This window comes from Podarcis vaucheri (genome assembly GCF_965113315.1).
Source record: "Podarcis vaucheri genome assembly, chromosome: 11".
Taxonomy (NCBI): Eukaryota; Metazoa; Chordata; class Lepidosauria; order Squamata; family Lacertidae; genus Podarcis; species Podarcis vaucheri.
Window position 1 is genome coordinate 64004804 of NC_138749.1, and position 25839 is coordinate 64030642.

General features: G+C 43.9%; 1 protein-coding gene across 2 annotated transcripts in view; it reads left to right on the forward strand.

The window, feature by feature from the left end:
- The first annotated feature begins 9243 nt into the window (after nt 1–9243).
- LOC309542705 (uncharacterized protein) overlaps nt 9244–25839 on the forward strand; it is a 35002-nt gene continuing 18406 nt past the window's right edge. The window contains exons 1-3 of one of the 2 annotated variants that reach the window (XM_082241619.1): nt 9244–9288; nt 18030–18137; nt 22972–23172. In XM_082241619.1, coding sequence (XP_082097745.1) covers nt 9279–9288; nt 18030–18137; nt 22972–23172 — 319 coding nt within the window. In that variant the 5' untranslated portion in view covers nt 9244–9278. Of the gene's footprint in view, nt 9289–18029; nt 18138–22911; nt 23173–25839 lie in introns of those variants that run through there. The other variant, XM_082241620.1, reaches the window with a different exon arrangement.

A 25839-nucleotide genomic window follows, 5' to 3' on the forward strand; every position in this document is an offset into this window, starting at 1 on the left:
GCTTGGACTACTGCAACGCGCTCTATGTGGGGCTACCTTTGAAGGTGACCCGGAAACTGCAATTAATCCAGAATGCGGCAGCTAGACTGGTGACTGGGAGTGGCCGCCGGGACCACATAACACCGGTTCTGAGAGATCTGCATTGGCTCCCAGTACGTTTCCGAGCACGATTCAAAGTGTTGGTGCTGACCTTTAAAGCCCTAAATTGCCTTGGTCCAGTATACCTGAAGGAGCGTCTCCACCCCCATCGTTCAGCCCGGACACTGAGATCCAGCGCCGGGGGCCTTCTGGCGGTTCCCTCATTGCGAGAAGTGAGGCTACAGGGAACCAGACAGAGGGCCTTCTCGGTAGTGGTACCCGCCCTGTGGAACGCCCTCCCATCAGATGTCAAAGAGATAAATAATTACCTGACATTCAGAAGACATCTTAAGGCAGCCCTCTTCAGGGAAGTTTTTAATATGTAACTGTCAGGGTTGCTTCCAGATCCTAGCTCACAGAGGATCACGCCAGCCAGCGATCATTAAATAAAAGTCTTTATTGAGTTACAGTCTCCATTCTCAAGCTGCTGCGCGCAACTCTACGTCTTATGCTTAGATCGGCGAAGCTCCGTCTGAGTCTCCGCCCCTTGTGCACCAACTTAATATCCTAGCCCTGCTCCACCTTTTCCGCCTGACAGTTCTCCTCTGGGTCCCTCTGCCCCCCGGGGTCTCTTCCTTCCGGGATTCTTCTGACGCTGACCCCCCGGACCCTTCTGTCTCCTTGCGCCGGGCTTTAGGACCTGGCTCCCTTTCCGGGCTGCCTACTGCGCCACCTTCCTGTGCATTTGAACTTGGCGCGCGCGCCCAACCTTCCACTTTCCGTCTAACCGTCTCTTCGCTCCCCGATGGAGGTGTGGCCACTCCTGACTCGTGCCCTCCCTCCTGTTGTGAGCTGCCAGCGCTTGATCCCTGGCGCCCTTCCTCATCCCTGCTCTCTGGCGGTGACGCTGGTCCCGATTTCCAACTGCTCCCCTCTGAGTCCCCTCTGGCTCTATCTTCCTGGGGTGTCCCCCTAGTCTCCCCCCTTGCCCTGGCCACTGGTGCTCCTTTTTGTGAATCTTCTGATTCACTGGAAAGACTCGGAGATCTCAGGTCGTCGTCATCACTCATCTTTTCTTCTGCCTCCTCCCCCTCGCTCTCTGTTTCCTCCCTTTCCCTCGCCTCTGCTCCTGAACCCCTGACAGTAACGCTGTACTGTTTTTAACACTGATTGGGTGCCGCCCAGAGTGGCTGGGGAAACTCAGCCAGATGGGCGGGGTATAAATAATAAATTATTATTATTACTATTATTATTCCACTGCCTCCTGCAGTTTGGTCAGACTCATGTTTGTGGCTTCGAGAACACTGTCCAACCATCTCGTCCTCTGTCATCCCCTTCTCCTTGTGCCCTCAATCTTTCCCAACTTCAGGGTCTTTTCCAGAGAGTCTTCTCTTCTCATGAGGTGGCCAAAGTATTGGAGCCTCAGCTTCATGATCTGTCCTTCCAGTGACCACTCAGGGCTGATTTCCTTAAGAATGGGTGTGTTTGATCTTCTTGCAGTCCATGGGACTCTCAAGAGTCTCCTCCAGCACCATAATTCAAAAGCATCAATTCTTCGGTGATCAGCCTTCTTTATGGTCCAGCTCTCACTTCCATACATCACTACTGGGAAAACCATGGCTTTAACTATACGGACCTTTGTTGGCAAGGTGATGTCTCTGCTTTTTAAGATGCTGTCTAGGTTTGCCATTGCCTTTCTCCCAAGGAGCAGGAGTCTTTTAATTCTGTGACTGCTGTCACCATCTGCAGTGATCATGGAGCCCAAGAAAGTAAAATCTCTCACTGCCTCCATTTCTTCCCCTTCTATTTGCCAGGAGGTGATGGGCCCAGTGGCCATGATCTTCGTTTTTTTGATGTTGAGCTTCAGACCATATTTTGCGCTCTCCTCTTTCACCTTCATTAAAAGATTCTTTAATTACTCTTCACTTTCTGCCATCAAGGTTGTATCATCTGCATATCTGAGGTTGTTGATATTTCTTCCAGCGATCTTAATTCCGGCTTGGGATTCATCCAGCCCAGCCTTTCGCATGATGAAATCTGCATATAAGTTAAATAACAGGGAGACAATATACAGCCTTGCCGTACTCCTTTCCCAATTTTGAACCAATCAGTTGTTCCATATCCAGTTCTAACTGTAGCTTCTTGTCCCACATAGAGATTTCTCAGGAGACAGATGAGGTGATCAGGCACTCCCATTTCTTTAAGAACTTGCCATAGTTTGCTGTGGTCAACACAGTCAAAGGCTTTTGCATAGTCAATGAAGCAGAAGTAGATGTCTTTCTGGAACTCTCTAGCTTTCTCCATAATCCAGCGCATGTTTGCAATTTGGTCTCTGGTTCCTCTGCCCCTTCGAAATCCAGCTTGCACTTCTGGGAGTTCTCGGTCTACATACTGCTTAAGCCTGCCTTGTAGAATTTTAAGCATAACCTTGCTAGCGTGTGAAATGAGTGCAATTGTGCAGTAGTTAGAGCATTCTTTGACACTTCCTTTCTTGGGGATTGGGATGTAGACTGATCTTCTCCAATCCTCTGGCCACTGCTGAGTTTTCCAAATTTGCTGGCATATAGAGTGTAGCACCTTAACAGCATCATCTTTTAAAATTTTAAATAGTTCAGCTGGAATATCATCACTTCCACTGGCCTTGTTATTAGCAGTGCTTTCTAAGGCCCATTTGACTTCACTCTCCAGGATGTCTGGCTCAAGGTCAGCAACCACACTACCTGGGGTATATGAGACATCCATTTCTTTCTGGTATAGTTCCTCTGTGTATTCTTGCCACCTCTTCTTGATGTCTTCTGCTTCTGTTAGGCCAATTTTCTTGAACAGATCTCTGGTTTTTCCCATTCTGTTGTTTTCCTCTATTTCTTTACATTGCTCGTTTAAGAAGGCCTTCTTGTCTCTCCTTGCTATTTTTTGGAAATCTGCATTCAATTTCCTGTATCTTTCACTATCTCCCTTGCATTTTGCTTGCCTTCTCTCCCCCGCTATTTGTAAGGCCTCGTTGGACAGCCACTTTGTTTTCTTGCAATGGTTTTCATTGCTGCCTCCTGTATAATGTTACGAGCCTCCATCCATAGTTCTTCAGGCACTCTGTCCACCAAATCTAAATCCTTAAGCCTGTTCCTCACTTCCACTGTGTATTCATAAGGGATTTGGTTTAGATTGTATCTTACCTGTCCAGTGGTTTTTCCTACTTTCTTCAGTTTAAGCTTGAATTTTGCTATAAGAAGCTGATGATCTGAGCCACAGTCAGCTCCAGGTCTTGTTTTTGCTGACTGTATAGAGCTTCTCCATCTTTGGCTGCAAAGAATATAATCAATCTGATTTCGATGCTGCCCATCTGGTGATGTCCATGCGTAGAGTCGTCTCTTGTGTTGTTGGAAAAGAGTGTTTGTGATGACCAGCTTGTTCTCTTGGCAGAACTCTATTAGCCTTTGCCCTGCTTCGTTGTGAACTCCAAGGCCAAACTTCCCAGTTGTTCCTTTTATCTCTTGACTCCCTACTTTAGCATTCCAATCCCCTATAATGAGAAGAACATCCTTCCTTGGTGTCATTTCTATTTTTTTTTAAATTATTTTTATTACATTTTTTACAGATAAAGATCTTCAGTCATTTACACAGAGAAACATAAAAAGAGAAAAGAAAGAAAAAAGAAGAAATAACCATTTCGAAACTCATTTCAATCAATCATCGGACTTCCCCACATCTCCCCACAATGCATTATTTACAATAAATACTTCAGCAAATTATATCCTTGTTTCATGCGTTTCTTTTTTACTTTAAATCTTACCTTTTAGTTTAAATTACCTATTATCCATTTACTTTAAAAAGCCAATATAATAACATTTTTAACCATTTAAACATTGGTCCTTTCCATAATTTGTTATTTAATTTCAATATCCTCCACTCTCATTGCTGGAGCTATTTCCTCCAAGTCGTGCGAATTTTTATAGTTCATATAATTTGTAAAACTTTTGCAAATAGTCCTTAAACTTTTTCCAATCCTCTTCCATTGCTTCTTCTCCCAAATCTCGGATCCTGGCAGTCATCTCAGCCAATTCCATGTAGTCCATCAGCTGCGTTTGCCACTCTTCCAATGTGGGCAAATCTTGAGTCTTCCAGTGTTTTGCAATAAGGATTCTTGCTGCTGTAGTTGCATACATAAAAAAAGTTCTATCCCTCTTTGACACCTTCTGGCCGACAATGCCCAGGAGGAAGGCCTCTGGTTTCTTAGGGAAGGTGTATTTAAACACCTTTTTTAACTCATTATAAATCATTTCCCAGAAGGCCTTCACTTTTGGACAAGTCCACCAGAGGTGAAAGAATGTCCCTTCAGCCTCCTTACATTTCCAACATTTGTTATCAGACAGGTGATATATCTTGGCAAGCTTGACTGGGGTCATGTACCACCTATATATCATTTTCATAATATTTTCTTTCAAGGCATTACATGCCGTAAATTTCATACCGGTGGTCCATAACTTTTCCCAGTCTTCAAACATAATGTTGTACCCAGTGTCTTGTGCCCATTTTATCATGGCTGATTTGACTGTCTCGTCCTGAGTATTCCATTTAAGCAGCAAGTTATACATTCTTGATAATAGTTTAGTCTTTGGTTCTAACAATTCTGACTCTAGTTTCGATTTTTCCACCTGGAAACCTGCTTTTTTATCCATCTTAAACATCTCCTGAATTTGGGCATAATGAAACCAATCTTGCACCTTATCCTTTAGTCTTTCATAACTCTGTAACCTCCAAGTGTCACCAATTTTTTCTGTTATCTCCCCATATGTCGGCCAGCCGGCCTCCATATTGGGTTTTTTCCGCGCCTTGGCCTCCACTGGTGATAACCACCTCGGAGTTTTACTTTCTAATAAGTCTTTGTATTTTGTCCAGACTCCTTGGTGTCATTTCTATAAGGTGTTGTAAGTCTTCATAGAATTGCTCAATTTCAGTTTCTTCAGCACCGGTGGTTGGTGCATAAACTTGGATTACTGTGATGTTAAAAGGTCTGCCTTGGATTTGTATCAATATCATTCTGTCATTTTTGAGATTGCATCCCAGTACAGCTTTTGCCACTCTTTTGTTGACTATGAGGGCCATTCCAATTCTTTTACGGGATTCTTGCCTACAGTAGTAGATATGATGGTCATCCGAACTGAATTCGCCCATTCCCGTCCATTTTAGTTCACTGATGCCCAGGATGTCAATATTTATTCTTGCCATCTCATTTTTTACCACGTCCAACTTACCCAGGTTCATGGTTCTTACATTCCAGGTACCTATGAAGTATTTTTCTTTACAGCATTGGACTTTCCTTTCGCTTCCAGGCATATCCGCAACTGAGCGTCCTTTTGGCTTTGGCCCAGCCGCTTCATCAGCTCTGGATCTACTTGTACTTGTCCTCCGCTCTTCCTCAGTAGCATGTTGGACACCTTCTGACCTGAGAGGCTCACCTTCCAGCATCATAACTTTTATATGCCTGTTGCCTTTGTCCATGGAGTTTTCTTGGCAGGGATACTGGAGTGGCTTGCCGGTTCCTGCTCCAGGTGGATCACGTTTGGTCAAAACTCTCCACTATGACCTGTCCATCTTGGGTGGCCCTGCACGGCATAGCCCATAGCTTCTCTGAGTTATTCAAGCCCCTTCGCCACGGCAAGGCAGTGATCCATGAAGGGGAGGTAAATTATTAGAATTGCTTAATTTGAAGTTATTGGCAGACATCACATGTCTGCCTAAGTCATCTACCATTTCATTCAAGGTGACAGAAAAAGTGTTTCAGATATTGGGCAAGCAGCTAATAATTAACAGGTTTATATGAATTACCACTTCAGCTAAATTGTTCATGGCATCTGGCCATTTTTATGGTCAAAATCAGCAACATTGCCCTCCAGGTTAAAAAAAAAAGTGGTGAAATACTACGCATTATGAACAATGAATAATAATCACAGGTTGCTATAGACTAGAGGTTTAGGCATGACATGATAGCATCTCAGAGTGCCTACAGAAACCTTACAAGTTTTTCTGGCTGGTTGCAAAATAGCTCTTTGTGTGGGATGTGCTCTTCCCTAGTTGCAGTTATGAAAGAATTTCCAGCGAAAGCTGACTTGGATGGCGTCATAGGCCCCTAAGGAAGGAAAACATGAAGCTCCTGGTGGTCAAATGATCTGCCCTGCAGCACTGCCAGAAGAAAGCAATTGCTGGCTTTATAGGGAGCCTACCCAAATTAGATAGTTCATAAATGGATGCCTGAAAAGCCTCCCAAGCAGGGGCAACCAACAGTGCCAGGAAACTTGCAACTTTGACTGTCTCCTGGATCCTTGCCCATCCTGGCTTATAAAAGCTAGCCGGGAAGGACTGGGCGATGGGCTTCGTGGGGTGGTGAACGCTTCCCTCCATGAGGGAGCCTTCCCAGGCCCGCTGAAAGAGGCGGTTATCAAACCGCTTCTTAAAAAAACCATCTTTAGATGCGGCCACGATGGCCAACTATCGCCCAGTCTCAAATCTTCCATTCCCGGGCAAGGTGATTGAGCGAGTGGTTGCTGAACAACTCCAGGCACGCCTGGAAGAAGCGGACCATTTGGATCCCTTCCAATCGGGATTCAGGCCTCATCACGGGACGGAAACTGCCTTGGTCGCACTGGTTGATGATTTCCGGCGGGCTAGGGACAAAGGTGAGAGCTGTTTCCTAGTTCTGCTGGATCTCTCAGCGGCGTTTGATACCATCGACCATAACATCCTTCTGGACTGTCTTGAGGGGCTGGGAGCTGGGGGCACTGTTATACAGTGGTTCCGCTCCTTCCTCCTGGGCCGTGTTCAGAAAGTGGTGGTGGGGGATGAGTGTTCAGACCCCTGGGCTCTCACTTGTGGGGTGCCTCAGGGTTCTGTCCTCTCCCCCATGCTTTTCAACATTTACATGCGGCCGCTGGGAGAGATCATCAGGAGGTTTGGGCTGGGTGTTCATCAGTATGCGGATGATACCCAGCTCTACCTCTCTTTTAAATCAGAACCAGTGAAGGCGGTGAAGGTCCTGTGTGAGTGCCTGGAGGCGGTTGGAGGATGGATGGTGGCTAACAGATTGAGGTTGAATCCTGACAAGACAGAAGTACTGTTTTTGGGGGACAGGAGGCGGGCAGGTGTGGAGGATTCCCTGGTCCTGAATGGGGTAACTGTGCCCCTGAAGGACCAGGTGCGCAGCCTGGGAGTCATTTTGGACTCACAGCTGTCCATGGAGGCACAGGTCAAATCTGTGTCCAGGGCAGCTGTTTACCAGCTCCATCTGGTACGTAGGCTGAGACCCTATCTGCCTGCGGACTGTCTCGCCAGAGTGGTGCATGCTCTGGTTATCTCCCGCTTGGATTACTGCAATGCACTCTACGTGGGGCTACCTCTGAAGGTGACTCGGAAACTACAACTAATCCAGAATGCGGCAGCTAGACTGGTGACTGGGAGCAGCCACCGAGATCATATAACACCGGTCTTGAAAGACCTGCATTGGCTCCCAGTACGTTTCCGAGCACAATTCAAAGTGCTGGTGTTGACCTTTAAAGCCCTAAACGGCCTCGGTCCAGTATACCTGAAGGAGCGTCTCCACCCCCATCATTCTGCCCGGACGCTGTGGTCCAGCGCCGAGGGCCTTCTGGCGGTTCCCTCATTGCGAGAAGCAAAGCTACAGGGAACCAGGCAGAGGGCCTTCTCAGTAGTGGCGCCCGCCCTGTGGAACGCCCTTCCAGCAGATGTCAAAGCAATAAACAACTACCTGACATTCAGGAGACATCTTAAGGCAGCCCTGTTCAGGGAAGTTTTTTTACTTGTGATATTTTATTGTATTTTTGGTTTTTATGGAAGCCGCCCAGAGTGGCTGGGGAAGCCCAGCCAGATGGGCGGGGTATAAATAATAAATTATTATTATTATTATTATTATTATTATTATTATTATTATTTGACTGTTATGTCAAATGTAGTATATTTGCAGGTACATTTTCTCTTACCTTTTTGTGACAAGCTGAACTTTCTGAATATTTATTCCTGGAAAGTTTTGCATATGTAAATGCACTGTTAGACAAATGGTCCATATACTATATCAATATCTGCTTCTATGTACAAGACAACAACAAGAATCCACCAACAGCATATGAATCAATATGGCTAACCTGACTCAAAAACACCCACCCACCCCACTCACATACGAAAACAAAGTTCAACACAGCCAATCACGAACAAGCAACCGCACCCTAAGCCAACCACAATTTCTCTCACCACCAAAGGAACACAAGCAAATAGCAAAGAGAACCTGCACAAACGACGCTGGCACAAAACCCCACACATACATTAAGCAAAATAGAAATATCGCCTCCCGACCCCACCCCCCACCCACCATGGCCCCTTCCACCTCTTCTCCCCTTTTTTCTTCGTAATGTAACCCTAATGTCTCAACAAATGAAACGGACCTATGCAAAATGTAACTTGAAAAAAGAGACATTGAGCATACCTTTGTAAACCAAGAAAACTTTAATAAAATATTATTTTAAAAATATATGCTTCTATGTGCATCTGGGGGCACACTGAGACCAACATAACCTTGTGCTGTTCATCTGATAATATTCTTTATTGCAGGCATGGTCAACTGCAGTCAGACACAGTCACCATCCTGGCAGGAACGACATTGCCAATGGGTCTCCCCTTCTGCATTATGCGCTCCTTTTACTGGCACGACATGTCACACTCCTGCTCCGGACATATATGCCAGGGCAAGAGCACAGGAGTCACCTACTGGCAGGCATTAGTCCAGACACTGCTGCATCTGGCTCTGTTGTCCTTGTGGAGCATCACTCAAGCAGGGACTGGCCATGTTTATTTCAGCATTGGGGATAGTCTTCTGAGACACCCTAAGTCCCACATGCGATTTTTGTGAACTTTGAATTGAATGAGCTCCTAGGGTGTACAGAAGAAACACAGGGCTGCAGTGATGCCCTTTTAATTAATGGCCTGACTCCTGGCCAAAGAAGAAACCCGATTCCCTATCAGAAGCATGGCTTCATTTCCACAGGAAACCATACCCTAGTCCATGTCAAAAGGCTCCTGCATTTTTAAACATGCTCTGTGTCAGATTCTTCCACATGAAGCAGCTTGTTCTTAAAGAAACAAAACAAAAAAGCTCTTGAGTGAATTCATTATCCTGACTCTACTGTTTGTTCACCATGGAAGAAGGTAAATTTGCTCAAGTTTTTATTTTCTTTTAAGTAAATCTTTTGTTCAGCTGGGTTAAGGCTTCCTGGGAGTGGCAAATGTGACTTGCATGATCAATATTTGTTCAGTGGCTTAAATGTGATTGCTTGTTTATAAAATGCTTGAAACTGGCTCATAAAACAATGTAGATTTTGCTCTCATACTCAGAGGAGCAAAAAGAGAGATACAATTACCTATATTTTAAATTAACATTAATTTGCTGCTGTGGGGGGGGGGGGACTGAGCCACACTTCCCAACTGCATAGATGTGAGAAAAAGAGAGAAAAATACAGGGACTTTGCCCTTTCTAGCACCAAAACTGGGAAGTTAGAATGTTTAAACAAAAGTACAAGTTTTGTTTAAACTTTTGTTTAAACTTTGCAAGGACTTTATAATTTTAGTATTAGGACAGGTGTTAATTTCAGATTGATTTAGTGGGAGAACATACAGCCCTTATCATCTACTGGAACGATTCCAAGATAAAGCTGCTCCTTAATCTGAAATATGCTTAAACTATTTCAAAAGGCCACTGTTTGCACGGTGCTTTCCCCCTGCCATCTCTCCTCCCCCCAACAAGCAATGCTGCAACCCATTCCTCCATGTCTCTTCGGTCAGAGACAAGGGTGTTGCATTTGCACTATGGCTTAACAATAATGATGAAATATGAACATCTACAGAAATAGTGGTTTGGCCACTTGGCAAGAAACCAAGCAAAATTTTCTGTTTGCAAAAAATGCTGGTAAAAGTTCGCTGAGGTATTTCATCTGATTTATAAGTAAGCAACAGCAAAAGTATTTTAGTAAAATAATGTGAGAGCAGGGCAGACTGGAGACCTTTCAGCTTTAAATGTTTATTGAAATACTGGCACAACAAAATCAAACTAGCTTTAAATTAACTGCAGAGTTGCCCAAAGTGTTAACAAAAGGCACTTGGTAGAACTAAACCTCAGTGAAGTAAGCATTCAAAGGTCAAACCTAATGCCTAGAATGGTAGCCTTAATTTCAAAGACACTGTCTCAGACAGCCAGATGTTGGATTTAGTATTTGTTCCTTGCTTCAAATGACCTTGACGCATCTTCCTGGCCTTAGATGGTAAACAGATGTGGACAGAAGTGGTGTGATGCAGTAGTAAGGACTAGAGCAGAAGATTTGATGATGGTTAAACCCCAGTTCCTTGATTAGCTAGGTGGTTTGGTTTGAACACCACACACAAACACACCCTTTCCTCACAGGGTGTCTATAAAGCTAAAGCATTTCTCTTGGCTTTTAAAGGAAAGGTGAGACACAACATGGGCATAGGTGTACTGAGGGGATGGTGAAACTAGCCTCCGCTGGGGGTTCAAGCCCAGGGAGGTGTCTGTGTGGTGATGTCCTGCTGCCGTCACTGCAAAATCAAAGATGGGAGAAGCTTCCCATCCTTCTCACACTGCAGCACAAAGGTGTGCAGTTTTTTCACCCTTCCTTCTATTTACAAAGCTGGCAGCAACTAAAGCCCTCTTCCCACATACCAGTGGTATTCCACACATTCAAAAATGTACTCAGTGTAGAAATATTTGTTCTCATAGATTTGTATGTGTATAGGCACCTTTCCACATAATTGGGACATTTATTTGTTTATTGCCTTTATATCCCACCTTCTTCTTCCCAAAGGTGCTCAAGGTGACATGCATAGTTCTCTCAACTCCATTTTACCCTCACAACAACCCTATGAGGTAGGTTAGGCTGGGAGGCAGTGACTGGCCCAAGATCACCCAGTGAGCTTCATGGGCAAGGGGTGGTTTGAACCCTTGTATCCCAAGGTCCTCAACCAACACTAACCACTACACCACACAGGTAGAACAGTGCCAGAATGTCTGAAGAGGACTAGTATCTTCTTAATTACCTGTCTTGGAGTGGTATTCAGTGCTAGCCATCTCAGAGTAGACCAATTAAAGTTAATGGACATGTCTAACTTAGGTTCATTTGTTTTCCTGGGTCTACTTTGAGTAGAACTCAGTTGACTACAACATTTGATTTGGACAAATTGTTTCCATGCTAACAATTTTATCTGAAATTGCAATTCCAGGTATTTGGACAGTGCTAGCAATCCAGTTTTTGGTCATTTGTTTTTAGTATTCAACTTTGTGTGGATGGAGCAGTTATTGTGTGGTACTGGGTGATTTTTGTGGATGAGCATTTTTAGTATATTACTTTTGTTTTAATTTTAGAAGGATAAAATAACAATACACAATAAAAATTAAAACAAAAGTAATATACTAAAAATGCTCATCCACAAAAATCACCCAGTACCACACAATAACTGCTCCATAATTGCTCCAGGACTTCTTTTGTGTGAACTAAATCATAGACATGTATAAATGTAATCTAATTCTCCACTCGGTCAGTTTTTCAAGTAAGACCAGATCATATTATTGGCAATCCATTGCATTTTGGCATTTTCTGCATCCTCTTTTCCTCTTTGGAGGACATTTAAAACATACACAGAATTGCAGAGCCAGCATCAGAACTTGAGGTACTGCTCTTCCATGAGCAGTTTGCAGAGGCATTAATAGTGATGACTTGGATACTATTGTTGTTACAGGTTTGACTAGTGAAGTGCCTGGTGCATTGTCTAGGCAGAATTGTAAGAAGAGTTTTCAGCTTTTGAGGCCTGCTGTTTCTGGAAGACCACTTACCCTTGTTAGTCAGGTGGCATTTGTGCGATAGTGCATTCTCCATCCAGGATCTGACAAGGGGCAGGCTCTTGGGGGAGGGGTGTCCCCAGCCAGTGAGATCCCAAAATGGACCTCATGCCAGTTGGAGAAGTGGATCGTGGCCTGTCCGAAAATTGGCCAATCATGCTGCTCAGTTGGCTCCGCCCAGGAAGCAAATCAGACTGAGCCTGTAGGCTTTGTCGCCTGGTTATATATGAGCATTCAGCAACCACCTCTCCATGAAGTTCCCTCCCATCTGGTCACCAACACCAGATTTTGTGGGATGAGGTGCTCAAAAGAGTGGTGGCAGATCAGCTGCAGACACCCTTGGAGAAAACAATTTATCTGAACCCATTTCAGTATAGATTCAGGCCTGGATAAGGGACTCCATCAGACTTCCCTGATGGATTGGGAGAGGGGCAGAATCTTCATATCTTACTGGACCAGTTTAGTGAGTGGGACTTGTAGGCACTGGTCTGCAGTGTTTATGCTCCTACATACTGGGCCTGTTCTAGAGAGTGGTACTGGGACTGTAATTGGTCCCCCAGACATCTTGTCTCTGATGCTGTTTAACATCTATATGAAGCTGTTGGGAGCAGTCATTAGGAGATCTGGAGCACAGTGAAATCACCCAGCACTTTATCTTTCTCACATCTGAGGTGTGGCCACACAAGTCCTGATCAGGTGCCTGGATGCACCAGTGGGTTGGATGAGGGCCAAAAAGATTAAGATGGAGACCTTGTAGGTAGGTGGCTCCTAAGCCCAGGAAGTAGGCAATTTATCTATTCTTGATGGGGAGCAGATTGGTAGTCTAAGGTTGCTTTTACTCTTTACAGTTTCTGCCCCTGAAATTCATTCTTGTTCAGTAGTAGTAGTAGTAATATAGTGATTCCACATGACGCTTAATACAGCACTGTCTTATCAAGGAATTCCCATCCCAATGGTTACCGCATTTCTATAATGTTTACTCAACAGGAAGTCCTGCTCAGCAAAAGACTCTGCAGCATTAATTAGTAGTTTTCTTTTTCCTTTCTGCCCCTATAATTTCTTCTTGTTCAGTGGAGCAGTAGCATTACTAATAGCCTCAAATGCATCTTAATTGGCCATTTCTTGATTCCTAGATTTAATATATTTCATTTAAAACACAGTGGCAGGAAACATGAGCTGTCTCATTAAGGGACATTCAGGGCAGATTCTGGAAGGAGAAAGCTTCTAATAAAAAATGCAGGAGATTTTTGCTCTTTCTTCTGAATAAACATTATAGACTGGCATTGCAGGATGATGATACAGCACTATTTCAAGAGCTGTGTGGAGCCACTGTTTTATCGCCATTTCCAGATGACAGAAGAAAACTAATGTATCAAAAGAACTAAAGGACCATCGTGTGGAAGCAGCCAAAGTAACTGCAAATAACTTATCATACCTGTATGATATTTAGTGAATATAACAAATATTTCTAGTAAATATCAATGAAATATACTTTGTTCCAAAAATTATATTAGCTGTATTATCATTATCAAATTAAAAGCTGCACATAGATCAGTGGTAGTCTCTGTGTACAGAACTGGAGATCAAAGAGAATATCCCTTAATGGCCTCAGCACTGGGCACACATTAACAGAGAACAAAACTCAAATTACATTCCAATTTGAAAGCAACATTTGTCATCCTGATTGGTGACTGGTGTGTATCAGACTGATATTTCCATTAATGTGCTCAGTCTTGTTCAACAGTACTCAATGAACAGAAGTCATCAATTTAAGTTCGTGGGTGAGAAATAATACACTTTAATAGGGTTGTACAACTTAAAGTAGTGCTGAAAACTCTGTTTAAACCCATATTAGTAGGATTTTTTTCTTAATTTGTGTGGGTCTCTAAGCAGGTATTTGCAAATATGGTGCAAAACTAAAAGAAAGGAATCAAAACAGTAATAAAAGAAAAAAGAATGAAAAGAATATTGGGGTATTTTGAACTAAACGGGCCATGACTTTACTTACTATGCAATAAATACTTTGTATGGGAGGGCAAAATCAGGTCAGTTTAGAGCACAGTTCACAAAGATCCTATTCCTCAGGCATCTGTAGGATTTGCTGAAGCAATAAAGAGCAAATCTGCTATGTATAAGCCATCATTTATGACAGAGAAATCCAGAGTAAACACAACAAGAAATCATTGTAATCCTATGCATGTTTATTTAGAGGGCAATCCTCCTGTGTTCAGTGGACCAGGTAAGTGCGCAGAGGCTTGTTTCTTCCTTAGTGTACTGGGCAGAGGAATCCCCTTTTCCCCTCACAGAGCTACATTTCCCAGAGTTCCCTGGAAAGAGGGAATGTTAGGGGAACAATGCACAACACCCTTAAGGAACTGCAGTTCCCAAAATTCTCTGGGGAGAAGCCATGACAGTTCAAAGTGGTTCCATGGTGCTTTAAAGTATAGTGTGACTATGGCTCAGGACTCCAGCAAAGGAGAGGCTTTGGATCCAATGGACTCAGTGCCAGGGGCGGAGGAAGGGGGTGCAGTGGGGGCGGTCCGCCCTGTGTGTCACCACTGAAGGGGGTGGCAAAATGCTGGGCGGCACTCACCGCAGGGCCTGCAGTGCGCCCGAGCCATGTGTCTCTCCTGGGAGTGATGTGGTGGCTTGGGCTCCCGCAGGCTCCTCGCTGCCCAAGCGGTCCGCCCCCTGCCCCTCCCTCCAGCTGTAGGGCGGCTGTAGGGAGGCAGGCAGACTCTAGGGGCCCCATGGTGCATCCTGCCCCTATGGGATTCCTCTGCTGCTGCTCCGTGCCTCTCCTCACCTTCCCCTGATGCCTCTTGAACTCTTTCCACTCTTACTGCTTTTGGAGCATTGGCAGCGCAGGAGTCATGGCAGCTGCAGAGGACTCCACGTGATGAAGGGCAGGACCTACAGGGACAGACCTCCTTTTCTGCCTGAGGACTTCCTTCTCCAACCATAGACTGGGAGGTCCATATTATCCTTTGAACCCTGGGACCATAACACTGCAGTCTCACTGTCACTCAGGTTTGTGGGAGGTCAATTATCCGTGCATCATTTTAAACACCTGACACCTATATTGAAATGTTAAGAATCCTTAACATAATTTAAGCAATATTCTAATTAGCAAAACAAGTACCCCCCCCCTCAATATACCATGGATAATTGTTAGGGTAAATTGGACAGCTAGAATGGTTCTGAAATTTATTCCCTCAACATGTTTAATTTTAATTTGATCAGTTGGAACACAGCGCAGTGCTGCCAAAGGGCTCAGAAATAACATAAGCATAATAAATTACAGAAAGTAATAATGGGAGGTATTAATTGCTATGCTCTTGTTCTGCTTTATCTGTTAATTGTATTCATATATCACTCCTTGTATATAAATTTGCCTTCAATTGTTTTTACTATCATAAAAGTAAGAATAAGAAGGCAGTCAGCCCTAAAGGCACATGGTGTTTTCTCTGTGTTTTTTTGTGGGGGTTTTTTTACAAAACCCAGCAGCTAGCTCTGAGTTTGGAAACAGTTCAGAGGGATATAATGAAGAACACAGTTGGATGATTCTTTTAGGCAACCTTATTTCCCAAGAACCTGAACAGTCAAGAAGCTATGTGGTTAAAAAAGAGTGGAAAACAAATTATATGTAAAATAATGTGGCGGCAATAGAATATTGCTTCAGCTGAGCTGGGGAGGAAGACAGAAAGTCTTAATGTATATTTGTGTGGTAATATTGCAAACTTATATGGTTTGAAGATAAGGGACTTATCTTTAAGGAGTTTGTATTTCAGGATAACGTGACTCGAAAATGAGCATTTTCTGCTACAGCCTCCTGTATTGACAAGCCATCGGAAGCAATGGAAGGGAAAACCCTTCCCTTGGCCATGCCTGACACACCATCCATTGCTTCCTATGGTTTGTCAAGACGTCTCTTTTTGTCCAGGCTTTTACTGGACCCTGTATTGTGTGTTTGAATCTCTCCTAAAAGCCTGTTTAATTGGTTTCCACCCTTTACCAAAAGGTCCCAGTCCAGGTTACAGCAAAGCAATGGTACAATTTAATTAAAATTAGGTAAAACCAATGTTTAATACAAAATTTTTAAAATGCATTTTAAATGGAGAATAAAAGCAGGTCTGAAAGAAATACCTCTGCTGTTAAAGGCCAAGGTAAAGAGGTTTGTCTTATGCATAGGATGCTGGTTAGACAATGAGGATACAAAACAGGGGAGGGGGGGAATTCAACAATTTGATCAGCAGGCACACACACCCTTCCATCAGATGTCAAGGCAATAAGCAACTGTCTTACTTTTAAAAACCATCTAAAGGCAGCCCTGTTTAGGGAAGTTTTTAATGTTTAATGCTGCATTGTGTTTTTAATATTCAGTTAAGTGTCTTCCCCACTATTAATAAAATTTTATTTATTTTTTTAAAAGGATCATATGTACAGATCAAGGTCTGGCAGAGGTGAGCCTGTGTTACAGGTTTGTACAGTCAGTGGGACAGGGAAATGAGGCTCAGTGCCAAGGAGTGGCTGAAAACTGGGGAAGGAAGGAGGACTAATGATTTACAAGATGCTAGAGGGGAAGTCTAGGGCAGGCAGTACAGAAATAACATTGCACCTGCCTATAGAGCTGTACAAACTAAGTAGTTATGTTATATCATCATTGTCTGTCCTGGCAGGTTGCTAGAGGCACATTGGGCACACTGTGTGCATTTTGCAAACTGAGGTCCCCTCTTCTCCCTCACACTCACCTGCTCTAGTGAGCACACCTGAAAGCTCATTTGGTTTCCCCCTGACTTCACTGGTCACAGGAACATAGGAAGCCGACTTCATACCAAGTCAGGACACTGGTTCATCTAGCTCAGTCTGCACTGACTTGCAGCTGCTCTCCAGGGTTTTAGACAAGGGATAATTCCCCGCCCTGCCTGGAGACACCAGGGATTGAACCTGGGACCTTCAGCATCCAAGCAGGTCCCTCTGCCAGGGACTAGGCAGTTGGAAACAAGCAGAGGCCGTGCTCAGCCTGTTGCAAGTCCTATCCTCAAACCAGCCTCAAACCTTTGCCTCTCGTTGGCTTGCTCCGTCTGTGGGAATGTCCCTGAACTTTCTGCCGCTCCCCAGCCATGTTGTTGGCATGCCTCATCTTGGCTGGTTGTTCTGCTCTGCCTGGAACATACCCTGTTTTGCCTCCATCTGAATTTAATCCTACTCTAAACCTCTAGATTTAGTTTATATCAATTTTTTTCAAAACCAAACCATACTTTCATATTTTCATAATCCACTTTGAGATGTTATTACAATCAAGCTGTATATAATTGCCATGAAATAAATAAAAATACATACATTCATACATACATGCCACATGGAGGGATAGCTTCTTCCTGCCTCCACAAGCCATCTGTGTTGATGGAATTTGCTCCATCTCCTCCTCTGCAAAACTGAGGCAGGAATGCAACAGCAAGAAACAGGCCGCCTTAGCAAGAGCAAAGACCAAGGCCGGCATTTCACACAGCAGGAACCTGGCAGGGAGTCTGTCTCCTCTCAGCTCTCCTGAAAGGAGGCTTGAATGGAGTGGTCAGCATGGTGGGGGCAGGACTATGGAGCCCCCCCCCTTTGTGTCTGTGGCATCCACTGAGTTTTCTTGGCTGTCTCTTCCACCAGAGCAACCCAAGAAGTCCAACATGCACCATTACATATTTTGTACTGTTTGTTTGTGTCAGTATTTTTAACATTGTAAACTGCCTTGGCTCTCTTGGCAGAAAGGTGTTGCGTTATGTCAGAATGCAGAAACTGCTCAGGGTCTAACAGACTCTGGATATTTAATATCTGGGTTAACCTTTCAGACATCAAGCTGATGTGCAGCTCATTAATCTGTTTATTCTGTATTAACTGCAAAACAGATTATAAGTAACATGTATGTCTCAGTCAAGCTAACTAGCTAGGTCTGGATTATTGTTTCTCATTCAAATGGCCATTATGATAAACAGAGATCCAAATGAATGAATGGTTGTAAAAATGATACGGGTATTTTATTTCTGTTCAGGCATGTACCTTACATCTCAAGAACATATCCCCATGTCTTCACGGTCTTGGCTCTCAAAGAAAAAAAGAAATTCTGTCTTCCCTGCTACAGAAAGCCAAAACAAAACAGGTACGAATTAACCCAGTGTCTTTCCAAACCTCATAGTTGCAAAGTTACAAAATGACTGTTAGGAAATTGTGAAACCCGAAGACAGCAAGAAACTGTTATATCATGGTCATAAACATACCTTCTTGGAAAACAACAGACACTGAGTTCAACAGAATTACCACTAAACAAACATGCATAGGATCACAACCGATGGCCTCAATGCAAATAAGCTTTGCCGTTTACAATGCTTGTGATTGTGTGGAAAGAATAAGCAAATAAATTATGTTATGGCTCTTTGATGAATTTAGGGATCCCTCCTTAATGTACATAAAACACACATACACACACACACACAGAGAGAGAGAGAGAGAGAGAGAGAGAGAGAGAGAGAGAGTTCAAAAACTGAGGGCATGAAGCAATACAGGGGGAGCTCACTACATTCATTCATCTATAGCATTTACATACTGCCCAATTAACCATGCCACCTGTGCGATTCGCACATTGAAATTTCTCTCTCCAGCTAGGCCCTCTGATTTAGCTTGTTAAGGATGCTGAGAACTGAAATTCTATGTGGGGTGAACTACAGTTCCCAGAATTCTTTGGGCAAAGTCATGTGCTTTCAGCACACTTTCTATGTATGGTTTGGTCCTGGAATGAGGGTTGTTTTCAGGAGTTAGTGATGGGAGCCTCTATTCCTGGGAGGCAGCAGAATGTGGAGGGGAATCTGTGGAGGCTGCAGCCCCCAGACTGCTGGAGATGAGCAGCAACAAGGAGATGGGAGTGGAGCAGGCCAGGAAATGTAATGGTTCATGGTTACACAACATTTGTGAATGAACTTCACAATTTGAAGCTAGAAACTAGTACTGAGCCTAGTATGAGGATTAGATTTATGGAGAAGGGAAGCTATAGATCTCTTGCATTCCTGTAGTAACAAGGCAAGCCATTATTTCCATGGTATATTTGGTGACTGAAAGGTTAGACAGTTTTATGCTGTGACAGTATTAAGAGCAATTTTGGCTTCTAGCAACAATAAATCATGGCAGCAAATTATCTCCGTCTAAAGTCCTCCCATGTGAATCTAGTAAGTGTTTTGAGAGCTTCATGAGAAAGATAACAAGGGAGTATAGTTGCTGCATGCCTGAATCTATTTGGGGGCAGTGGTGCAATCCTGTGATATCTCCCTCATTGCCAAAACTTCACTATGGATTTAACTTTAGAATAATCTGCAGGCAGTGTTTTGGCTGATAAACTCCTAAACAATCTTTCATACCATCTAGGTGCTTACTCAGTGAGCCACGGGAGTTTCTCTTTTTCTCTCATCTGTACTCAGATTGTTCTCTCTCATATGCACTGATGCACACCTTCTTCTCTTCACCCCACCTTCTGTTTCCTTCTCTCAACATGTATTCCATTTATTACCTTCTTATCCTCTCTGGCCCATCTCTCCCCCCACCCCATCCTCACTCATCTCTTCCTCCCCCCACTCCCCCCACACCTTTTCTTCTTGGCTAATTTCTCTCTCATTTGCCTCTTCCTTTCTTGCCCTTCTCTCTTTAGCTTTCAGGCCCCCTTCTGTCCTGGGTATGTTTCTCACTCTCCCATTCCTTTCCTGTTTGCAATGAGACTTTACCACTGCAAGTACCATTTGAAGGGCAATGTTACATTGAGTTTTACTCAGATCCATTGAAGTTAATGAACATAATCATGTTAGTTCCATTGATTTCAATTATTATTATATCATTTTCATTTTGTAAGTTTAGTATTTGAAAATGTACATCTTTCAAAATTTAGTTAATAGTTTCTTGTAAGAGACATTCGGTAGGCTTCTGCTTTTAATGGGGATATTGGAATAGGGAGCATGAAAGTCAGAAATCACACATCTTTAATTCCCAAGCTGAGAACATCAATTTCTACAAATTGTTCAGTCTCACTTGAAAGGGATGTGGTTACATTATGAGCTACATCAAATTCCAAACCTATGAATTTTTTTTCTACTGTCATCTAAAAATCTTTGGGGCATATGAACTCTGATTATAATAGATGCTTTGTGTGTAGAATGCCTGTTTTTCTATTAGATAACCCAAGTGGGTTTCTCCCAAAGGGATTTGAGCCAAAATAGGGGAAGTATGATTTGGATTATGAACTAATTTGGGTTTATGCATGCATTCCACATATGAAAATCTGTGCAGAGGGGCAAAACCCGGAATATTTCCTTCAAGAAGCAAGATAATCATAATGTTACCAAGTCATATAGTTAAGAATCCTGCCATGACATGAACTGCAAGAGACATGGCTGGCCTCATGACTTGATCATCTGATTAGAACAACAGAGCCTTTTGTTAGTGTTGTATAGCCATACAATTCTTAAACATAAATATATCTTTATCTGATAAAATAGCTCCCCTTCCAATTGTTCTGAAGTTACAAAGGGGAAACAACGCAAAAAAAGCCAGGAAAAAATGAGGAGAAAATGAACAGGAAGAAAGAAACTGTGAGGGGATGGAAGAATGGGGGAACATTAGGATGGATTGGGGCCACATACATGAGGTTGAGTGCACGCATCAGTTGCCCACCCGTGCTCTAAGCAAAAATAATATGATAAATAATATAATAATAGGAGAAGCTGCCTTGAGAATTCTTTTTGTGGGGAAGGGGAGGTAGGGTACAAATCCTGAAATAATAAAATTGTTGTGGCAGGTTTGGAACTTGCAGTTCATATAGCTGTTGTATATTATAGAATGAGCAAATGGTACTTACTTCAGGAGCATATATGTGTTCCCTCTGCACAAATCCAGGAGGCTGGATAAGGAATGCACAAGGGATTTGCATTATCTTTATTATAATATGATAGCAAACTGCAAAACTGAGCTCGGAGGTAAGACAAAGGATCTCTGCACATACTGAAAGGCACTTTTTTTTTTGCCTTTGGTTCACAAAGCACTTAGCCACTACCTTCATGTAAAGGTAAAGGAGGTAAAGGACTCCTGGGCAGTTAAGTCCAGTCCAAGGCGACTATGGGGTTGCAGCACTCATCTCACTTTCAGGCTGAGGGAGCCAGTGTTTGTCCACAGACAGCTTCTGGGTCTTGTGGCTTGACTAAACTGCTTCTGGCACAACAGGACACCTTGATGGAAGCCAGAGTGCACAGAAACCCCATTTACCTTCTCACCACAGATACCTATTTATCTGCTCACACTGGTATGCTTTCGACAGAGCAACGGAAGCTTACTCCAACCGCCTACCTTTCGATGGGCAAGCCCAAGAGGCTCAGTGGTTTAGACCACAGTGCCACCTGTGTCTGATCAGAAGGTTGGCGGTTCAATTTCCTGGGACGGGGTGAGCTCCGGTTGCTCGGTCCCTGCTCCTGCCAACCTAGCAGTTCGAAAGCCCGTCAAAGTGCAAGTAGATAAATAGGTACCGCTCCGGCGGGAAGGTAAACGGCGTTTCCGTGCGCTGCTCTGGTTCGCCAGAAGCGGCTTAGTCATGCTGGCCACATGACTCAGAAGCTGTACGCTGCCTCCCTCAGCCAGTAAAGCGAGATGAGTGCCACAACCCCAGAGTCGTACACTACTGGACCTAACTGTCAGGGGTCCCTTTACATTTACCTGACATAACAAAATACAGGTTCAAGCCTTGAGCAATTGGAAAGACAAATTTCAACACAGGAAGGGAGGGAAAAAAGAGGGAAGGCTAGCGGAGCCTGATTTTGTGTGATGCACTTATATAGATTTTGTTTCTGATGTGGGTAAGGAATAAAGGGAGGCAACAAGGGAGATGTTTCAGGCAGAAGCAAGGGATTTGAGGAAAAGGAAACTTCTGGGGGTCTGAAAGGTGGTGGAACAAGAGGTGAGGAAGTTCCAGGCAAAAACATGTCAGTCTATAAACTGAAAGATAATGTGAGGGAGGGAGATTCAATACAAAAATATATATATTTGTGCAAGATATTTTCTGTTTTAAGCTCTGTGAATCAAATAATTTCAACCTCGTGGCTTTCAAAGTTGATCAGACAAATTCATGGAGGATGACACTGTCAGTGCCCCCATCAAAGGCTGGGCATTGCAGTGGGCAGAGCTTTGCTTGCAGGCTTCCCACGGGCATCTGGTCAGCCAAGATGGGCCATTGGCCTGATCCAGCAGGCTCTCTTTGTGTTCACCACAATGAAAACTGAAAAGCCTGCAACTTTAAAACCCAGCAACAGGCATGGATCCAGCTACAGGCATGGCCCTGGGGCTGTGGGGTGTCACAGCCCTGCCTTAAGCCAGTGGGGCCAATCTTTGAAAATAATAATAATAATAATAATAATAATAATAATAATAATAATAATAATATTTATTTATACCCCGCCCTCCCCAGCCAAAGCTGGGCTCAGGGCAGCTAACAAGCAATAATAAAAATAAGTTGAATGAATACAACTTAAAAACAAAATTAAAATACAACATTAAAATATTAAAATGTAGCCTCATCGCAGGAGGAGAAAGGAAAAGAAAAAAGAAAGAGGGGGAGGGAATCAAATTGGCTCCAAGCCAAAGGCCAGGCGGAACAACTCTGTCTTACAGGCCCTGCGGAAAGAAATCAGACCCTGCAGGGCCCTGGTCTCATGAGACAGAGCGTTCCACCAGGCTGGAGCCAGTGTTGAAAAGGCCCTGCCTCTGATTGAGGCTAATCTGACTTCCTTAGGGCTTCATTAGTAGAAGTGGGAGCTTCGGCAGGTCCATCTTTGCATCTTATTATTGCCACGGTCTGAAACATGCTTGCTTATATATGCTAGCAAACTGTAATTCTCTTTATGTTGTAGCCTTCCTCTTATAGCCCTGCTCCTGTTTCTGTATGAATGACTCATGTCATGCTGTTCCAGAGGCCTGGGTGCAAACAGTGATCCCATCAAGCTCTCAAGTGACAGAGGAGTCATTGAGAAGTGATGCTGAGCCCAAATCACAAACAACCATCAGCTCATCTATCCCTCTGCCGGGCGGTATTATGGACTACATGGATGAGCTGCAAATGCACCCTCCATGTGCTGCAAAAAGCACTGCCATGGTTGAGGAAGCTGGACGTGGTAAGCATTCTGTCCCTGACACCAACAAAATCGCTCCATTTGTTTCCGTATTGTACACATTAAGCCCCTTAACATCTGACACAAATGAGCAAGAAATGTTTGAAGTCCATGGATTGCATGGGTTGGATCCAGAGTGTTCTTCCATTGGCTGAAGCTCCTTTGGATCCAGCCATATTTTTCATCATTATTCATGCAGATCTTCATACATTGGTGCCTCGCAAGACGAAAAGAATCCATTCTGTGATTCTCTTCGTCTAGCGGTTTTTTCGTCTTGCGAAGCAAGCCCATTGACGGATTAGCGGATTAGCGCTATTAGCGCTATTAGCGGCTTTTAGCGGCTTAGCGGCTTATTGGATCAGCTGATAAGCGGCTTAGCAACTTAGAAAAAGGGGGGAAGGAAAAAAAACCCGCAGGAACTCGCAAGACATTTTCGTCTTGCGAAGCAAGCCCATAGGAGATTCGTTTTGCGAAGCACCTCCAAAACGGAAAACTCTTTCGTCTAGCATGTTTTCCGTCTTGCGAGGCATTCGTCTTGCGGGGCACCACTGTAATACTTTAGATGGAGATTTCCCAGTCATGGCAACTATTTTAGATTCTCACAGGGAACCTTCTGTGACCATAATTAAAGTCATTCTGCAGAACCCAATGAAGTATCAGCAGGGAAGAGTGAAGTATTAGGCTGTTACCCTGTATCATATTATGAATAAGATACAGTACATTGATGCCATCATTTGATACATTTGTGTGCAATGAAAGAACTTGGAGCTACATTCATATAGATAAGGTTGCCAGGTTGCAATGTGGAGAACCTAATATGAATGTTAATACAGTAAGACACAATTAATTTATGCAGTGACTGTGCCTCTTGCCATGGCCTTTACAGCGGAACCTCGGGTTGTGGGCGGAATCCGTGACAGAGGCACGTCCGCAACCCACAGCATTCGTAACCTGCAGTGCTGTGTCCGTGCATGCGCGTGACGTGATTTGGTGCTTCTGCGTATGCGTGAGTGGCGAAACCCAGAAGTAACCCTTTCCAGTACTTCCGGGTTTCCCATGGTCCGCAACCTGAAACACGTAACCCGAAGCATTTGTAACCCGAGGTACCACTGTACTTGTTTTTCCACTTAGCCTCCTCCTGGCCTAATGTGAAGAATATGTTCAACCCTTGTTGCACACTTCTCTCAATTTTGTGATGCAGTTCTCCAAGCAAATAATGAGTACAAAAATGTGTCATTTCCGGGTTATGGGGGGCCCTACAGAACAGATCCCTGCTGTAACCTGAGGTTCCACTGTACATTTATGTTGCTACCAGACAGAGGCAGCATTGAATCCACATTCTTCAATGGATGTAGAGAAAGTGGAGAGGGAGCTGCTTTGCTTCCACGAACTCTGGGTCATCTAATGAAACTGAATTTTGGGAGCTTCAGGGCAGACAAAAGAAAGTTGCTGAGAATCACAAGTGGGATGAATGACCTTGCACTCAGGTGCTGACTTCCCAGAGGTGTCTATTATTCGGCTGCTGTGAAAACAGGATGCTGCAATAGGTGGATCTTGTTCCAGTTCAGCTGAGCTTTTCTTCTGTCCTTAATGTGGTTTTGAGATGGTGTTACAGGACCAGTGGCAGAGCTTAATGCTCTGGCACCGGGGGGGGGGGGGGCAGAGAGCAGGCGGGGGCGAGGCTGGCAGGTGTCCTGAGGTTGTGGTACGATGCCCGCAGGGGTGGGGTGCGGCACCTGCGGAGGCATGGCGCCCAGCATGGGGGGGGGACAGCTGCGATGGCACCCCATCAGGATCATGCTGCCTGGGGCAGTGCGCTCCCCCCCCCACTTCTCTTCCTCCACCAGCGCACAGGACTTTGACTGTCGTCAGCAGCAGCCCAAGTGGGAAGCACTTCATATGGACAGCAATGGTCTCTCTTGTTTTGAGAACATGTTTAGTTGCAATGGGTCAATCAGTCTGGACCCCAACTATCATGGCTACTCAGTGTCACTGGCAAGTATATCAGCCTTAAACTCTTTCCAAAGTTGTAAGTCCTTAAGCAGGAGAAGCCAGTGTGGGGAGCTCCAGATGTTGCTGGAGTGCAACTCTCAGTATCCCTGACCGTGGGCCCGGCTGTGTGGGGCTGGTGGGAGCTGGGGTCCAGCAGCTTCTGCAGGTGACCTCGCTGGCTTCATCAGCACTAGAGTTTATGCATCATGAGCATTTCAAACTTCAGAGGAACGCTTATTCTCAAATGTAACTGCAAACAAAAATGTCTGAGTGCATTTCCCCCCTTTTCTGTTTAAGCCAAAGACAAAACACACTGTAACCCAAAGAACGGAGATTTGAAAACCAAAGGGATCTTTCCATTCAATAATAATGTGACAATTCACTACAGAATCACACAAGGCTTGGGGTTTTTTGCACTTAATTTATTTATTATTAATGTTGCAATACATATATGAAATCTTTACATATTGATAAATATATATTATATTCGTAAATTCACATTTTCACATTTCATTATGTACCAACATTTATCCATTTCTTATTTCTTGCCCTGTGTCTTCCCTCCACCCGTGCGCGACTTCCTTGTTATTATTTTGTAACTTTATTATTGAGATTGTAATTTTGTATCTTAATAATTAAACATTTAATCTTATATATCTGCTTAGTTTAGCTTAGCTT